At 37.8% G+C, this 17220-nt stretch overlaps 1 protein-coding gene across 1 annotated transcript in view; it reads left to right on the top strand.

Moving 5' to 3' along the window:
• CCDC171 (coiled-coil domain containing 171) overlaps nt 1–17220 on the top strand; it is a gene marked incomplete at its 5' end in the record, with an annotated part of 155787 nt that overhangs the window by 124001 nt on the left and 14566 nt on the right. The window contains 1 exon segment of the mRNA XM_082497984.1: nt 6422–6574. Within this exon segment, the coding sequence (XP_082354110.1) occupies nt 6422–6574 (153 nt within the window).

Genomic DNA, 17220 nt, shown 5'->3' with positions numbered 1-17220 from the left:
TTGTGCAACAGGCAGTGAGAGTGCTCTTTGCATGTAAACATTATTGGCCTGTAAAAACCTGTGTTTCCTTAATTTTGTTGAGTGGTAATTTTCTTGCATGGTCCAGAGATATTTCGGAGTGGTCAAGGCTGAAGGTAGCTCCTTTCCTATAGAATTCTCAGAATGCTTTTTACCTGATCATACCAACAAACACATTGGTCTTAATGTATCAGTTTCTAGAATGTCGATGTTATTTTTGAAATTCTTCTGCTTAGTAATAATTTTCATGGCAATTGTTGCTATGCCCATCTGCTGTGGTTTCCAGTAGAAGCACTTTCCCCTCAGTCTCTGTCAATTTCAATGCTTCCTTTTCAATTTTCTTGTAGGAAGTCATGTCATTACCTCTTGCAGAGAATCTAGCCTTTTTATTTAGAGCTTCATTCCCTTGGGCTATCCTCTGAGACCTACGGGGTAAAGTAATTGTTATTGAAGCGAAGGGGATAGAGTTAGGCCCCGTGTGTGGCACTGAGTCAGCTTTCAGTTAAAAAAAAAAAAAAAAAAAAGTTGTAACAGAACTGACCTGCTTTTTGGCACATTTAAATTGTGCATGCCACGCTTGAATGGAACCCAACAAAAAGTTTAGTGTCGAAATGAGATACAAGGAGAATAGATCATTAAAGAAGTGCCAAACAGCTGCAAAAGTGCAATTTTGCTGAATGCTGTTTCCCTGGGGTTTTTTTCTGATGCCTGAGAAGCTGCTGTATTTACATCCTCCACTGATGTTGCCACTAGACATTTTGGACTATGGGTCAAGGCAGCCAGAATGGATTCTCAAATGCTAAAGTGTATGGGGGAAGTGAATTTTAATGCTTTCTTCCCTAAATATAGCTCTCTTAAATCTATAATAAATATCCTGAAATCTTCCTTCTGAAAACAAAAAGTAATTGATGTATGTTTTGTTTTCTGGACTCGTTTTAACTAATCTTATTTACATCAGTTTGAAACAAGGCAGTAATGACAGGCGTTTTACATGCAGAACTCCACTCTGCGGAGTTTTGTTTTCACACCAGTTGCTTTTGCCCGAACTGCACTTCAGCCAAATTCTGTACCATAAATGAAATTCTCAGTCTTTTCAGATTCTCATCTAAGCATTTTGTTATACTAGATTTAATATTTCATTCTTCTGAAGTCCATTCATTATTCCTTCTCTTGTTCTTTTTCATCTTTTTGTGTATGTTGCCCTTAGGTAAATTTACTACTTGCTAACATTCGTTTTAGTTGAAGAATTTCCTGAAGCGAGACTCCAACAGTCAAACATAAATTTTGACTTTTTTTTTTTTATACTTTTGGTTTTGGTTGTTTTTTTTTGTTTTGTTTTGTTTTTTTTTAACCACATTGTGTGAAGTGGATGGTCTTGTTATTCTACCTGCTGCATCTGACATTACAAATTTCATGCTTATGTTGTCAGGCTGTTATTCTGTTTGGTAGCTTTTAGTAAGCATTATGTCACATAAGGTCACTTTCCTTTAGTTTTGTTCTTTCTAAACAGGAGATACAGTTCTTTGATAACAGCAGGCCCAATAAGATCCTGAGTAAATGGTATCACGTGGATATAAAAATAAAGAAAATTATTCTTAATCACTTGGTATGTTATTTGTAACTTTGGAATAGTCTAAAATTTTAAATGGAAACTTCCATTTGCAATTACTTGTAATTCATAATCCAAATAAAAATTATTTTGAACAGTGTTTGTTCTCATTAGCCAAGCACTGAGGGCGAGGGAGACAACATGTACAGTGTTTTAATTTGGAATTAAGAATGTCGGTTTTATAATGTATAATAAATACATGAAAACTTTGATGAGAGGTCTTCTGCTAATTTGCATATACTGATCTGTATATTTCTTGTCATGTGTTTCTACTATAACTGAATTGAGAACAGTTGAAGTTTGAGAAACCTTTGAATTTCATAAATTAATTTTTAAAAAAAGGTTTATTTTCTTTTCATGTTTCATTTTCCTTAAAGATTGTTGTGTAATTTGTCAGTATTAGCCATTTTTCGCTTTAAATAAAGTACTCCTGAAGACTGGAGTCTTCCAGTCTTGTAAATTTATAGTCAGTAATACATGCAAAAGCTGTTTTAAAGCATCTACTACACTATACACCTTTAAATTACTGGTTCTAGAAATGTTGTACAGAACAAGAAAATGACTGGTTATTCAAAATTATATGGAGGGAATATTAGAAAAAATTGTTTTTACGTGTCCTCTGGAGGACTTTAATGTTAAGTATTCTCAGTCCTTTTAAAGATTAATCTGGAGAAAGAAAGCACAGCTTAAATTTTGCTGGTTTGTTCTGCAGTTCACCTGGTTTGTATTGTATAAACAGCATCAAATTAGTTTGTCTCTTTTTTACTCTCAACTCAGGTTTCTTAGCTTCACCAGCCCGTAGCGTAAGCCAGAAATTTTTACACGCCCTTGTATTACAGATGAGACATGTTTGAACAGATCATAAGGACCTTCTTCCTTACGGCTGCTTTGAAATAAACCTTATCTGTTAATTTCACTTAAAATGTGTTTAATTTTTGTTAAATTTTATATATGTTTTCTTATATATGTTTTCTTTTATCTATTTATGTGATTATCGATGTATATTCAGGGTATAGGAGCACTGGTAGATGGCTGTGCACATACATGGTTTTGCAATGCCTTCTGGCCTTGTTTGTACGAGCTGGGGAGGTAGGCAAAATTGTCAGGTGTGCAATGCTCAGAATCTTCAGAGTCCCTTTTTTTAAACAAATAAGGATCTGAAATTTAAAATACTTTGTTCCTTTACCATGTGAATAGCACTTACCTTAATTTTTCAAAACTTTCCGATTTGCTTTGAATTCAAAGATAGTTAAAGTGGTCAAAGGGTTTTTTCCAGATGGGGATACTGTTTGAAATATATAAATACCTGTAAAAAAAGTTCCTTAAAAGTACTTGGGCTTAAAATAACTTGTCCATTGAAAGTTATATTTGAAAATGGGGTTTATATTTGAAAATGGGTTTGGGCACTGTTGCAAATTGTGTGCCTAGTCCAGCACCTTCAGCATAAAAGCATCCTTTCTCCATGCCAACCTTATGAATATATATTTATCCTGTGAGTTGGAGCCAATTATTGGGAAAGTCATGCATCTGTTTTCACGAAGCTGCCTGTGTCTTGACTTAGTGTTGGAGCATGGGTCTCCTCTCACACTGAAGACACTTTTGACACTGGAAACAGTCCTACCGTTATAGTTCTCTTCTGCCATCTTCTGCCATATCAGTAGTACATGATGTAGAACTTCAAATAATAGTGAAATCCTTTATAAAATAAGGCATTGTGTGGAGTAAAAGGAAGGGGAAGAGGTCACTGAAAAAAGCCATTCAGCTGTCTGATTAATTCCTCTTTTTCTTTGATTAATCAGAGTTAAGTCACTACAATTTCTGCTCTTAAAATTGACAGTTCTGTGTAAACTTCAACCATTATTAACTGTAATTGCGTTCCATCCTTAGGAAGACTTTGTAATCACCAAATTTCAGACTGGTTGAGGTTGGAAGGGCCCCCTGGAGGTCATCTAGTTCAAGCCTCTTGCAGGGACACCTAGAGCCAGTAATGTTTAAAATTAGTATTCTTCAGCCCTACTATTGCTGTGGCCTCCTTGGTTAAGTCTTCTCCCCACTAACTTTCCTATAATTCTCATCTGTCTGAAAAGGTTTTAACTTTTAAAGTGGTCTGAGTTGCAGTATTAGTTCCTATAATATTTGCGGATCAATACATCTGGCCTTTCTGAACAGTAGTCATTTTCTGGTGTGTATTTCTAAAACATTTTTATTTGTAACGGTAGACAAATTTTTATTGTTTTATGTTCTGTTCCCAGTTTGCATGTCACAATATTATCAACACATTGAAAACCAGAAGTGCTCACTTGAATCCAGATCCTGCAGAAGTGTATGAATGCCAAATTTTATGCTACGAAAATTAATCAGGAGGGCCGCTGAAGTATCTTACTGCTATTTGTACTTAAAAGCTATGTGTATATCTTACTCCTCTGTGTACTTAAAAATAAAAGAAAATACTACTTCTTAGCAGGAGAGGAAAAAAATTCTGCAGAACTAGATGTGCCTTCTCTGAAATCCTGTCAACAGACTTTGTTGATCGTGGAACAGTTTCCAGAGCTGCAGATATATTTGTATCGGTAATGAGCAAAGAGGGATCTAAATTAGAGTTCTGAACTCCTTTAGAGATATGTTTAATCATTATGTGACGAATCTTATAACATGCAAGTGACCGACTTCTATGCCCAACCCTGTGTATCAGGCTTTCTAATAAGTGGAACTTTTGTATTGTGGAAAACAGATCTGTGACTCAATCTGTGACTGACATTAGTTACTTAAAATCATATGTAAATGAATGCCTTCCAATGGCACATCTAAAAGCCAAAGTATTTGCCTTCCTCCAGATGGCATTTAGAATAAATGTTCTGCACACTCATTATCAAGGATTCCACGTCACCCACTGGAAGACCCCAAAATACTGTTTTTCCTAACCTGGTCCTGAGTGAGTGAGAGAAATTTAAACTGATCCTGACTCCTTGCTAGGGAGTTGGGAGATACTGGAAGGAGTGTGTACTAATGGGTGCATAAATGCTACCTTCCACGTTTGTAATGAATCGTTAATAGCTGAGAAATTGCTTCCTTCTGGACTAAAAAAACCAAAAATGCTAGATGGCTTAGAAAAAGTATTTGCCACGTCTGAACATAAAAGCTCATGAATGAATACATTTTTCCTAGATTGAAAATTTTTGAACTCATTAAACAAGAGAACAATTGAAATAGCTGAGTCGAGCAGCAAGGAATCAATAACTGCTGTTTCAGATCATGGCATGGACTTAGAGTGGCTCTGGAGACATAGGGTGAAGCTATATAGGTTAGTGGCTTCACTAGCTTTGTGGTAGCAGAGGTAAAAGGGAGAAGGTAAGGAATCGTCCCTATGCGCACTAGTTCAGCGATACCTTTAAATATCATGTGGGAAGTAATCAAAGGAACACGTAAGATTTTTTTTGTGTGAGATTTGAGACACAGCTTGTTATGACGCATTGGTATAATCCTTGTTTATGAGTCACAGGCCCAGTCCATAGACGTATTTCAACATATGTCTAATTTTTAACATGTGGGCAGTTGCCATGTGAAGACTCTCAGGCAGTTTTATATGGGGTGTGAGATATATCCACATTCTTGCTTGGTATTGTTTGTGAAGACCTGCAGCATTTTAGTCACGTTGAATGTGGATGAAAAATTTTAAAAGCAGGATCAGAGCTGACAGTGGCAGACTTAGAGCTATGTGAATACACTTTTAGGACCAGCACCATAGTATGTGAAACATTTTGGGTATTCTTATTCTTTCTGATGAGAAAAGATATGATGGTGTTAATTTGCCACTGCTGTTTTCTACATTTGACAATTAAATAACTTGGTTGGTTTCAGCTATGTTAACTTTTGTTCTGAAAAGCAGTAGTGTGTTTGAGAACAAAGAAGGGAAAATAGTAAAAGTCTTTGTCCATGCCTAGTTGTGGTACTAAGTTTATTTTTGTCTATACCACAAACTTGCATTCAAAAGGCCAGTTTCATATTATCTGTAATATGTTCTTACAGTAGAAACTCACTACAGGTCATTTCAGAAGGGAAAACTATAACTTATAAAATGTGATTAACCAGTTGTAAAGAAGACCAATAATCTCAACAGTGTTACACTATTTAGGGTAGATATAAAGTTGCCAGTACTGCCAAATCATTTGTACTCTCTTGTGCTGCTAACTTTATTATCAGTCTGATCAATATTACATGGTTGGGACATTCTTCTGCTATATACATGAAAACAATTATATTTTCCCAGCTATATTGTAATCAGATTATTTGCTTTCAAAGGTCTGTAGGTTTACTGTGTATCTTTTGTTTCTGCCAAATTAATTTTTTTTTTTTTTAACATGGAGTGGGAGGATTAGTAACTCGACTCATTTTGAAAGTATAAACATTTACCTGAAACTGCATAGTGATTCTTTGTAAACAGAAATTGAACTTGCACTGAGTCTTGCATTTAGATACAACAAAAAATGGCATCAGCTGCTCAATGCAGTACTGCATGTTTGAAAACAGCTCATCAAAACACCTTCTAATTAGGGTGCACAGTCATTTGCTTTTCTTCAATGCTATTAATATTTAAGGTTTTAGAAGGAATACAAAGTCCCATGTTAGACCTTTTTAATGTTTAAGTTCTGAGACTGAAATTTTGCCTGGCTTCCAACCTTTGTTTGCTTTGTCTGATTAATAAAAGTTAGGTCTCCTGTAATGAATTTGGATGTATGCTATTTGGCATTTAAGTATAGCCTGCCTGGCACTGATGATTTATTTTACTTTTTAAAGGCCATGATTAAAAGTTTTATGGATGTCTACCAACTTGCAAGTTCCAGAATTGACATGTTAGTGAGAGAAACAGCATCTCATCAGCTTCACACTGCAGCCCTGAAGTCCAAGCTCCAAACAGCTTGTCTTCATGAAAGTGAGAACTTACAATTGGTAAGTCTGCTTTTCAAGTAATTTTTGTCATTTGGATGTGGTTTCCTAGCCAGCATCTCCCTTCATACTGCATAGTTGCTCTAGGGAAATACAATATTTCATCATAAACATAATAGACCAATAAAACTAGTGTCAACAGAAACATTCTGAGACTTTTTCAGAAGAGAAAGGGGTGGTAAAAGTTAACATAAGGATTAATTTTACTACTGTATCTTCTGCAAGGACCTGTTCATTGCCGCTGTCACTGGAAAAGTATACATTGTGATTTCCTTGGTTTTGGCAGTCAGTAAACAGTTGAATTTTGGACTGGAAGAATGTAACCATCTAAAGATATAGCACAATGTTAAAACTGAATGTTATTAACTGTACTTGTAAACAAAATGTTTATTAGAAGACATGATTTTTTTTTAGAGACAATTGTGTTTATGATTAATACTTCTCACTAAAGTTACAAGGTTAAAATCCAATTTCAGAAACTATTTCTTGTCTAAAACGTTGCTGCCCAGAAAGCTACTTGGACTTGTCTCAGGCTAATAAGGTGGTTCCTCAGATCTGAGATCTCTCTCTAGGGGAATTACTGAATGCAGATGTACTTGTGTCACACAAGCAGGAGGCCAAACACATGAACTGTCATAAATATGTAGCCAAGTATGTCTAGAATGAGACTGTATAAGCTGTGCAACTTGCATACGCTTGATGTATTTTTATTCCCTCTTTCTTTACTTTTCCACATAGGATAAAGGAGAAAGCTTTGGAGTTTGAGGGTTTTTTTTTGTTCCCCTCTCCTTCCTGTTTTGTCTTCTTTTATTCTTGTGAAGGAAAGCACCATAAAGAAAATGCAGATTGTTTGTCTTTTTGAAACCAAAGATCTGTAAGAAGAGAGCTGTCACTAATGCAAATGACATAAATATATCGGCAAGTGTACGTTGAAAGGCTGTGACTGTGGCTTTGGTTGTTTCCAGCAGAATTACATTAATTTCTTATCCTGCTTCTAAATTGGGTCAGCACAATGAGATATTAGCACAAATAGAAAATATATTAATCAGTGCTGAATTTCAGTTCTAATATCTTGAGATGATTGAATGAAAGCTTTAATTGTGACCGCACAGCCTTTCTAAGAAACTAAATGAAATTGCTTCACTCAAATTGCTTCTTTTCTCCTCCAACCAGGCTTTCTTTATGTTTTCTACTCGGTTTACATGTGTCCTGCTGAGCCTGTGCCCAGTGTAATTGGGTTGCTCCTTTGCCTGTTACGATTGTTTTTTGTTGTTTAAATCAAGATGACCACTTGTGTACTAAGGATTGGGAAGTCTGCCAAACTTGCTGCAGCGAGGTTTGCTTTCATTGGGATTGAGAGAGCTTTTAGCAAAGATTATGCTAGTCCTGTCTATGAAGGTCTATGCAGTGGCTTGATATGTTACAACGAAAACAAACAACTTGCCGCCACCAGCTCTCCGATGCCTGTGATTAAATGCAGAGCTTTTTAAGTAATTTGTGTCTGCCTACAGTACCAGTGTAAAGGTGATACTTTTTGCATTGTAGTAGGATCTGTTGGCCCTTACGTACAACACTGAGGAGAAGAATACTCCTTCCTTTAGGTGCAGTTTAGTTTGAACCTAAGCATAAGCATTAATAGAAATTGTTTTAAAATTTTAATGTAAAGGCAAAAATTTCAGAATGATAGATTCTCAAGTTTCCATGAAAAAAGTATGTGTGTTTATGGTATATTTCATAGTATTTAATTTTTTTTTTAAAGCTTGTTCCTAATATTTGCAGAAGTTGCATCAAGCATGACTTCTGATAACTTCAGGCATCACAGCTTTCCAGAGTGACTTAAATTTTAAAGTTTCAGCCAATACTGTTCTGTTCTGATTTTGAGGAAGAAGTTTTGCGCTAAATTTCTTTCTCTATTAAAAAAGTAGAACAGATTTTTCTTTTCTTGATTATTTGAAATGAAAGGAAGTAATGGCTTTTCTTGAGCATCTATTTGGTTTCAGAATTGTATACTTTGTTGGTTTCAATCCACTGTGTTCAATCATATATCCAATTCTAGTAACATTGCAGGCAAAACTTTTCATGTAGGAGACAAACACAGCACCTGGGCTGCATTAATTGCAGATCTTCATATGATGCGTGCTTGTGTTCGTAGAACAGTAACCTACTGCTCAGTGCTGAAACACATTTTTGAAGTGTCTTTCAGGTGTATACCATGTGTCGACCTTGTAAGATTGGGTTTTATCTCACTATGTTGTGGTTGTCTCTTGATGTCTTGTATGTTGCGTAAGGTTCTTGCCCTCCCAATTGTCCATTGCATCCAGATTTGGGCCATTCATCAGTATTGATCTTGGCCATGTTCAGAAGATATTGCTTTCCTAACTGACCTTTTTGTACTGAAATTTGCTAACTACATCTCCTTTCTCGCTATTCACACCACTTTTTTCCTCTTCTGTTGCTTTGGGTTTTGCTGATAATTGTAAAAAAAAAACCTGATGCCATAAGGCAACATCAGTGATTCTGACTCCTCATCTTTTATCTAAGACTCCGAATTGACGTCTCCATTCTCGTTCTGCTTCTGGTCCAACCACTTACTTCTCGTCAATAGTGTTTAGATTCTGAGATTGCTGTGTGTGCTCATGCTAATGCCAACAGAGAGGAACAGGAAGGGATATGATTATGATGGACAGAAGTGAGATGAACGCTGGAAATAGTGCAAACAGAGAAGAGAATTATTATGTGGGGTGAAGGGGAGTCAATAGCAGAATGTCTCTGTACTCTTCATTAGTGTCCAGCTATCTGTCTGTCGTACTCATCTCTGATGATTCTTCCTCTGTGCAGAGAAAGACCCCGTGCATTTTTCATTCTTGAAACTCTTTAAAATTCAGTATGGCTGAAATACAGATGATTGGTTTTCTACCTAAACCTTCCTTTTTTTTCTATTGTTCCCTATTCCTGTATTTCTTTTCTGTTTTATTCTTTTTTTTGTTTTTTTTTTTTTAAATTTCTCGTGTTTTTTTTCTTTACCAAATGCTTCTGAAAATTCCCTTACATTTCTAAAATGTCTTTTATTTCTGTTATCAAACCATAAACAGTTTTGTAACAGTCTTTCTTTGCAACCATAACAGTTTCAGTCCTATGCATTTCCTTGTTTTTTAAAATCTACTTTCTCTGAAGTGCAAGTACCACAGTCACAATTCACAGAATCACAGAATCACAGAATCACAGAATTTTCAGAGTTGGAAGGGACCTCTAGAGATCATCTAGTCCAACTCCCCTGCCAAAGCAGGATTGCCCAGAGCACATTACTCAGGACTGCATCCAGGCGGGTCTTGAAAATCTCCAGGGAAGGGGACTCCACAACCTCCCTGGGCAGCCTGTGCCAGTGCTCTGTCACCCTCACCGTAAAGAAGTTTTTCCGTGTATTTGAACGGAACTTCCTGTGTACTAACTTGTGCCCGTTACCCCTCGTCCTGTTACTGGGAACCATTGGAAAGAGCCTGGCTCCATCCTCCTTCAACCCACCCTTTAGATACTTGTAAGCATTAATAACGTCTCCCCTCAGCCTTCTCTTCTCCAGGCTAAAGAGTCCCAGCTCTCTCAGCCTTTCCTCATAAGGGAGATGCTCCAAGCCCTTAATCATCTTAGTTGCCTTTCGCTGGACTTGGTCCAGCAGTTCCCTGTCCCTCTTGAACTGGGGAGCCCAAAACTGGATACAGTATTCCACTTGTGGCCTCACCAGTGCAGAGTAGAGGGGGAGAATGACGTCCCTCGACCTACTGGCCACACTCTTCCCTGTGCAGCCCAGGATTCCATTGGCCTTTTTGGCAACAAGGGCACATTGCTGGGCCATGGATAATTTACTGTCTACCACAACCTCCAGATCCTTCTCCTCTGAGCTACTTCCTAGCAGGTCCGCCCCTAACCTGTACTGGTGCCCAGCATTCTTCCTCCCCAGGTGCAGGACCTTGCACTTGCTTTTGTTGAACCTCATTAGGTTCTTCTCTGCCCAGCTCTCCAGCCTGTCCAGGTCACGCTGGATGGCAGCACGGCCCTCTGGGGTGTCAGCCACCCCACCCAGTTTGGTATCATCAGCAAACTTGCTGAGGATACACTCTGTCCCCTCATCCAGGTCATTAATGAATATATTAAACAAAATTGGACCGAGTATTGACCCCTGGGGGACACCACTGGTTACAGGCCTCCAACTAGACTCTGTGCCGCTGATCACAACCCTCTGAGTTCTGTCCCGCAGCCAACTCTCAACCCACCTCGCTGTCACCTCATCTAGCCCATACTTCCTCAGCTTCCTAATGAGGATGTCATGGGAGACAGTGTCAAAAGCCTTGCTAAAGTCAAGGTAGATGACATCCACGACTCTCTGTCCTTCATAAGTGGCTGCATCCCCGCATTAAGGATTATGTCTGTAATTGGTAGAGCTAATAACAATAAGAGTTCAGCTAAGAAGATGTCATTGATATGGCCATATGTAGTCTTAACTATAAGGATGTAGGTTGACAGAGGAAGAACAGAGAAGCCAGCAGTCAACGTCTAGCATGAAATAAGATGGAGTATTATTTCACTGAGCACTGAAGTGAGTACTGGACTGGCGCTGCCATTTTCTCTGTGAAATTTAAGAAACTGTATTGTTTCCTTTCATATGTCTCCTTCTTTATGCCTTCTTATGATTTTCCTTAGGTAAGCATAATGTACTTAGAAGGTAGGTTTAGGGGAAGTACTTCTCTGGTAGTAACTAACTGCACACATAATCAGTATCTAAGCAGAGAAGATATCAGCTAAAACATTCTTGTATTTCTTTTTTCCTGTCTATTTCTTGTTCAGCAACATCTAGGAATATAAACATCAAAAACTGGACTGTGCTTCACGGTTTCCTATTAAATGAACACTTGCCAGTTACTTTAACAGTACCAATTTCTGCTGCTTTGATCCATTTTACTTCTTCAGATACGTTAGTTTATTAGTATATTTGCACTTTCATTCTGAGTCGCAGTAATAAGTAGGCTTTGAACTGAGACCTTTTAAGTGCTGTACTGGGCAGTAGTATAGTCATACGCAATTACTTTGTGGGTGCTGTGGGGGAACATGTGGCATCATATTAGTCACATGGAAAGCACGTGAATCCATGGGGTCTGTACTGGCAAAGAGTTTGTTGCTACAAGCACAGTGTTGTGGGGAGTGGATGCCGTGACACTGTATTTTCCAGTGTGTCCTGACACACATAAGGAACTGACAGAATTCAATTCATTATGAAATTTCTCCAGAAAGTGTTTTCGTAGCTTTCAGCCCTGAGATTTTGTGCCTGATGTCAGTACTGCTGACAGAATTTTAAGAATTTAAAATATTCTGGTATCAGTTTTGGCAAACTAAAGAAGCCACTGTTATATTACAAGTGATAAGGTGTTTCTTTGATCCTGAACGTGCAGCTGATCTGGTGGTACTCCTTCCTTTTTCTGCTTTCACTTCAGAATCAAAGGACAGTAGGAACTGAAGGGGGAAATACAGTGATTTATAAAGACAATGAAGAGAGAAAAGATTTTTGTGTAATGGAGAAATGGAAATTTAGGGAGCTAAAAGGATAACTTTAACTGAAGGGCGGAGAAGGTGAGTTTCAGATGGCTGAGAGGGGTGAAGTAAATGTCGGTAAGAAGAGCAGAGTTCTCTCGCTAACCACAAAAACAACTGTTGTCTTTGGATGCTTCTCCTAACTGGGGTTGAAAATGAAATCACTCATTGCTTTATGTGGCTTTGCATCATCCTTATTTTTTTTTCCCCGAAGTTGTGGCTGTGTCTGTCCTTTGTCTGGAAATGCCTAGTGATATCACTTTAAGTTCTGAAAGTACAGGAATTGTAGGTTTTGATAAGGTGACAGAAGCAAGTAGAGTGTTCTTATGCATGAAGAAACCATATTCATTGTTGAGATGCTAATAATTGACATATGCTCTCATATTTTTCTGTTGAACTGCATTAAGCAAATTGTACACTTTTCTTACTACTCAGAGCAGTCAGCTCTCAGATCTTATGATCTACTTGAACCACACTCAAGGCAGGGAGAGAGAAAAGAAATATTTGAAACTCAAACTTATCAGTTAACAACACCACTGAGTTTCTTCCTACTTAGCCAGGCTGGTCAGGGCAGTGGTTTTACTTGTCCTTTCCCCATGCTCTTTGTTTCCTTGTCACCGGTTCAATCTCTGTTTCAAGGCGAAGACCTGCATTTAACAGGGATGCAGTGCCTCACATTTAGAATTATGAGGACGGAACTGGAGAGAAAGAAAAAAAAACTGTTTGCCTTTTCACTTGCTGCATAGGAGAAAGGCACTCACTCCATCGGTGTCGTGTTAAATGTCAGAGTGTCTTTCATGGGCCAGAGCCATATCTCTTGTGTTAGGACATGGAATGACTGATGTAGCTGGGGGAATTCTTCCCAGATGTTGCAAGAAGCAGATAGGTCCTGGATGAAAACTCTGCTTGGCTTTTCCACTACTTCATGTTAGCCTGATGCACAACTGAAATTAAAAGATTTTTCGAAAGATTTGGAATTGAACTGGTTTTGTGAAAGATTTGGAGATGCTAGTTCTTAATTTGCCTTGCAAAACATAATCAGACTTGTTTTTATTGTTACCCGCTGTCATGCAGTGTTTTCTTGGAAATAGTTTGGGATGGAACTTTTGCTTAGTACTGTTAATTACCAGTGCGTGGTTTATTTACTGTGAAACATATGAATATTCTTAAAGTGATAGTAAGTAAAGAAAAATCTGACAGACCCACAAGGAGACTTTCCCAACTACTGAGGTGATAATAGACATGGAATGTGGAAATATCACCATAGGCAAAACCAGAAAATTGTATTTGTAATATTTACTAAGCTTGAAGTCTCTATCAGGCTGAATCCGCAAAGCAGTAATATCTTCCAGAACCTATTTTTTTACTGAAATACTGCGTTTCTTACCTGATTTTAAGCAATCGGGCATCTTTTGCCAACTTTACTGCATAGCCAAGGAATGCAGGTATACTAGTGCAAATGCTCACTTTGTCATGTGGTATTGCTTACACAAGTAATCATTGTAACCAAACAGTATAAATCATGTAGTTTAAACTATTTGCTTATTATATAGTACCAATAAAAAATAATAATATGAAACCAATATTATAAATCACGTTATGTAACTTAGAGGAAGGTGTTCAAAAACAGTTACAGTAATCCGACAACACACTTGCTATTTTGTAAAGAATACTTCTTTTCTATGCAAAAATTTTCTGATACTCAATATTCTAGGTATGTGAACTTTTAACTTGTCAGACTATTGTAACGTATTTGAAAATTATAGTAATTTGATTAAAATGTTGCCTATAAGGCAAAAGGTTCAGTTAATAGAATCCATATGTAATTAAAATGCAGAACTAAATGTAATCAGACCCCAGTGACTGGTGCCTTCATATTGATAGTTTTACAATGGCCTCTGGGGTTGAAAGTTTATGTTAAAGTTAGTAATGTAGCTGTACTCCAGAAAAAGAGCAAGGCAGTGTAGCCTTTTCAGGTATGGCGACATCCCAAAGTGACAGTAAAACAAGAAAAATAGTTGATAATCTGAATTTTAGGGGTATCTTCCACTGGCAGGTGGTAGAAGCACAAGACTGCTGGAGTGTACTAGCCAGAGAATTGCATTCAGCAGCAACACTGCTACATAAACATCCCCAAATGAAGGATCTCGCTGTGAGCAAGTAACAGTGGATTTCTTTAATAATATAGTTACTTAATTTGTGTGAATTCATGTTTGAATCATCTGAAAGTTATAGACACAACACTATGTACCAAGCCACAAAAGAAGTTTAAAAAAATTTCCTGAACTTAAAAAAAAAATAAAAATTATTTTCTCTGGACAGTTTTAAGAGTCGACATCCTGTGTTAGAGTTCTCTAATCATCACCAGCACAATTTACAATCAGAACACACAGAGAGCCAGTTCAGACCAGCTCATCTGTTGACTTTGGCAGAAGCCCTTAATCTCACTGTGTGCAGCTGCCACTTGAGAGCTGGGGACTCGGCAGAGAGCCGAAGGAGGGTGGGATGCAGGGTTGGTCAAGGCATGAACACATAGGCCTGCTTCATTTCAACAGCCGTACACTGCTTTTTTTATAGTCTTTTCATTTTACAGCCTTTTTTTTAAAAAAAAAAAAAAAAACCCTCTGAAATTAAATGAGGACCTCTCATGAGCCACTGCGCTCCAGGCATAAGAAATTGTAATGTCTGGCTTCCAGAAACTGTCCCGTCAAAATGTGCTTCTGATTAGGTGGCTTAATTACAGCTGTGAAAACAATGTTGATTTAGGCCTCAAGATTCCAGTGCATGTCAGCCGTTATTAGCTAGCCTTGGACTGAAGCCACCATTTTAAAACTCTGTACCACTAAAGTCACACACTGCCTGACAACTTTTTATTTAGGCAGAAATGTTGCCAGAAGCAACACATTTTATGCAAAATATTTTTCATTGCGCAAATTTCAAATGTGACACTGTTGATGGACATAAAATGGGTAGTTATGAGTGGACTTCACCAAGTACAAAACCTAACTTTTGCAAAAGAAAACCCAAACCCCAACACCCCCTCCCCGCCGTTTCAAATAATTTTTATAAAGTTTGACTGACATAATGCTTAATTTTAATTCCTTTAATTCAGTTTTATTCCAAATCCAGCATGTTGGTTTAACCACCCAATTTTATTGCATCTAAATTTTCCTGACAGTTTCATTTGCTGTTGGGAAATAAAATTGCCATTTTTGCAACATGGGAAATAATGGCTAGTTTCAAAACCAATATGTTTGAAACTTCCTTTGCCTGAAGCAGGTTAAGGCACACACTCAATTTACTTTAGGGGAAAAAAGCTCATTAAATAGTTTTTAATATTTTAATATAATTTAAGTAACTGCTTTCACAGTGGGAAGGCTTATTAGGCCCATGTATTTACACCTGCAGAGAGGTAAATGTTTGGGTAATTAGGTGGTTCCCAATACTTCAGCTCTTCAGTGTAGCTGCAGAGTTTATCCTGTAAACACTGTAGATGGACACAATGCTTTTGCTGCATTTAAATATCATGTTTCCACTTGTAGTATTTTGCTTTCAAGTGCTTAAGAAGGAGGTTTAAGTAGGGTTGGTTTGTTGTTTTTTGTTTTGTTTTTTTTTTTTTTTTTCTTCTTTGTTTTGTCTGTTCTTGAAGTCTCCTTAATGACATGAATTGGCTAAGGAATGTGAGTGAATGTGTGTGGGTGTTAGCTCTCGGCAGAGACCGGTGCTTTGGAAAAGCAAGATCTACATTCTCACTTCATAGTTGCCATGAAATTCCAAATGTCCATGCTGTGCGGTTTAATGGAAACCATGAAGTTCCTAAATGACCGCAGGTTTGTTCCGATGTTCAGCACAAAACAAATCTTTCAAGTCATTGGCTGCGTCGCAAAAAAGGAGGGTCATGTTTTCAGGAAGCTAATCTCCTTTCCTTTTTTTTCCTTCATGGTTTGCATTTCTATGGCATTAGAAATGTGTTTCTAGTGAGGTACTGGAACTACCAGCTCACAAACAAGGGTCCTCAGTTCCCAGGGCTGAAATGAGACACTTGGAAGCTGAAGCTGTATTCATCTCTTATCCTAAATGCTCGGTCCAGTGCAACAATTGTACCTCCTGGAGTAACTAATTGGAAATTGATTTAGAGAAACTAATGATTTGGATAAGGAAACAAGTCTAAAGTATAGGTTCAAGTTTGCCCTGTAAAAAAATCATCGTGCATTCATTCTCTGTAGGCAGCTGATGAACAGAGAAAAAGGAAGTGAATGCCTGCGCTTCATTTTGTTTGGTTTTTGATGGAGAAATACTGGAATGAACTAGCCTTTTGTTTTCTTTGCAAAATGGTACGTGGGTTTTCCTGAAACCGAATGTTTCAGAAAGGCCCCAGTTGCTGTGGAAGGCAACTGTGAGCTGTGTGATGCCATTTTCCTTATTAGATGTGTAATAAGTAATTTGGCAAAAATTTTGCTTCAGCTAAAATGAATGTGTGCTCGCTATGGCTTCAGCTAAGATGGGTGTGCGCTTGCTATGCCTTTGGAAAAGGGATAGTGTTAAATAGGATATCAGACGAAAGCAACAGTTAGAAGTACCGAAAATTTGCAGAACAGAGGGTGGTGTAGTTAGCCAAGATAACCACAGGAGTGTAAAGAATGAAGAAGCCTCTAGAAGGACATGGTGATAAAGACTTCAAGCCTCCCTCCAACGACTACCAGGAAGACCCCTGAGGAAGCATAGCGCCTGCACCGCTAGAAGGGAGGGGGCGTGCTCAGGGGTGGGTTGCATTCCACAAACTTATTGATTATGTAAATTGCGGGGTGGGTTGCATTCCAAGAACTCATTGATTATGTAATTGAAGGTGGGTTGTGTTCTGAAAACTCATTGATTATGCAAATTACATTCCAAGAAGAAACATGAATAAGTATAAGGAATACAAAATAAAAACAAGCGTTTGTAAAGGAAAAATGAGCCACAGGAGGAGAAATCCCCTGTGTAACTCCCAGCGCTGTAATAAATATTCTTTGCTCCACCGAATTTGCCCCGGACTAAAATTCAATACAGTGAGCGCGTTTCTCACAGAT

Source organism: Vanellus vanellus, assembly GCF_965231255.1.
Source record: "Vanellus vanellus genome assembly, chromosome: Z".
In the NCBI taxonomy this organism is placed as follows: Eukaryota; Metazoa; Chordata; class Aves; order Charadriiformes; family Charadriidae; genus Vanellus; species Vanellus vanellus.
This window is presented reverse-complemented; position numbering and strand designations above follow the sequence as displayed.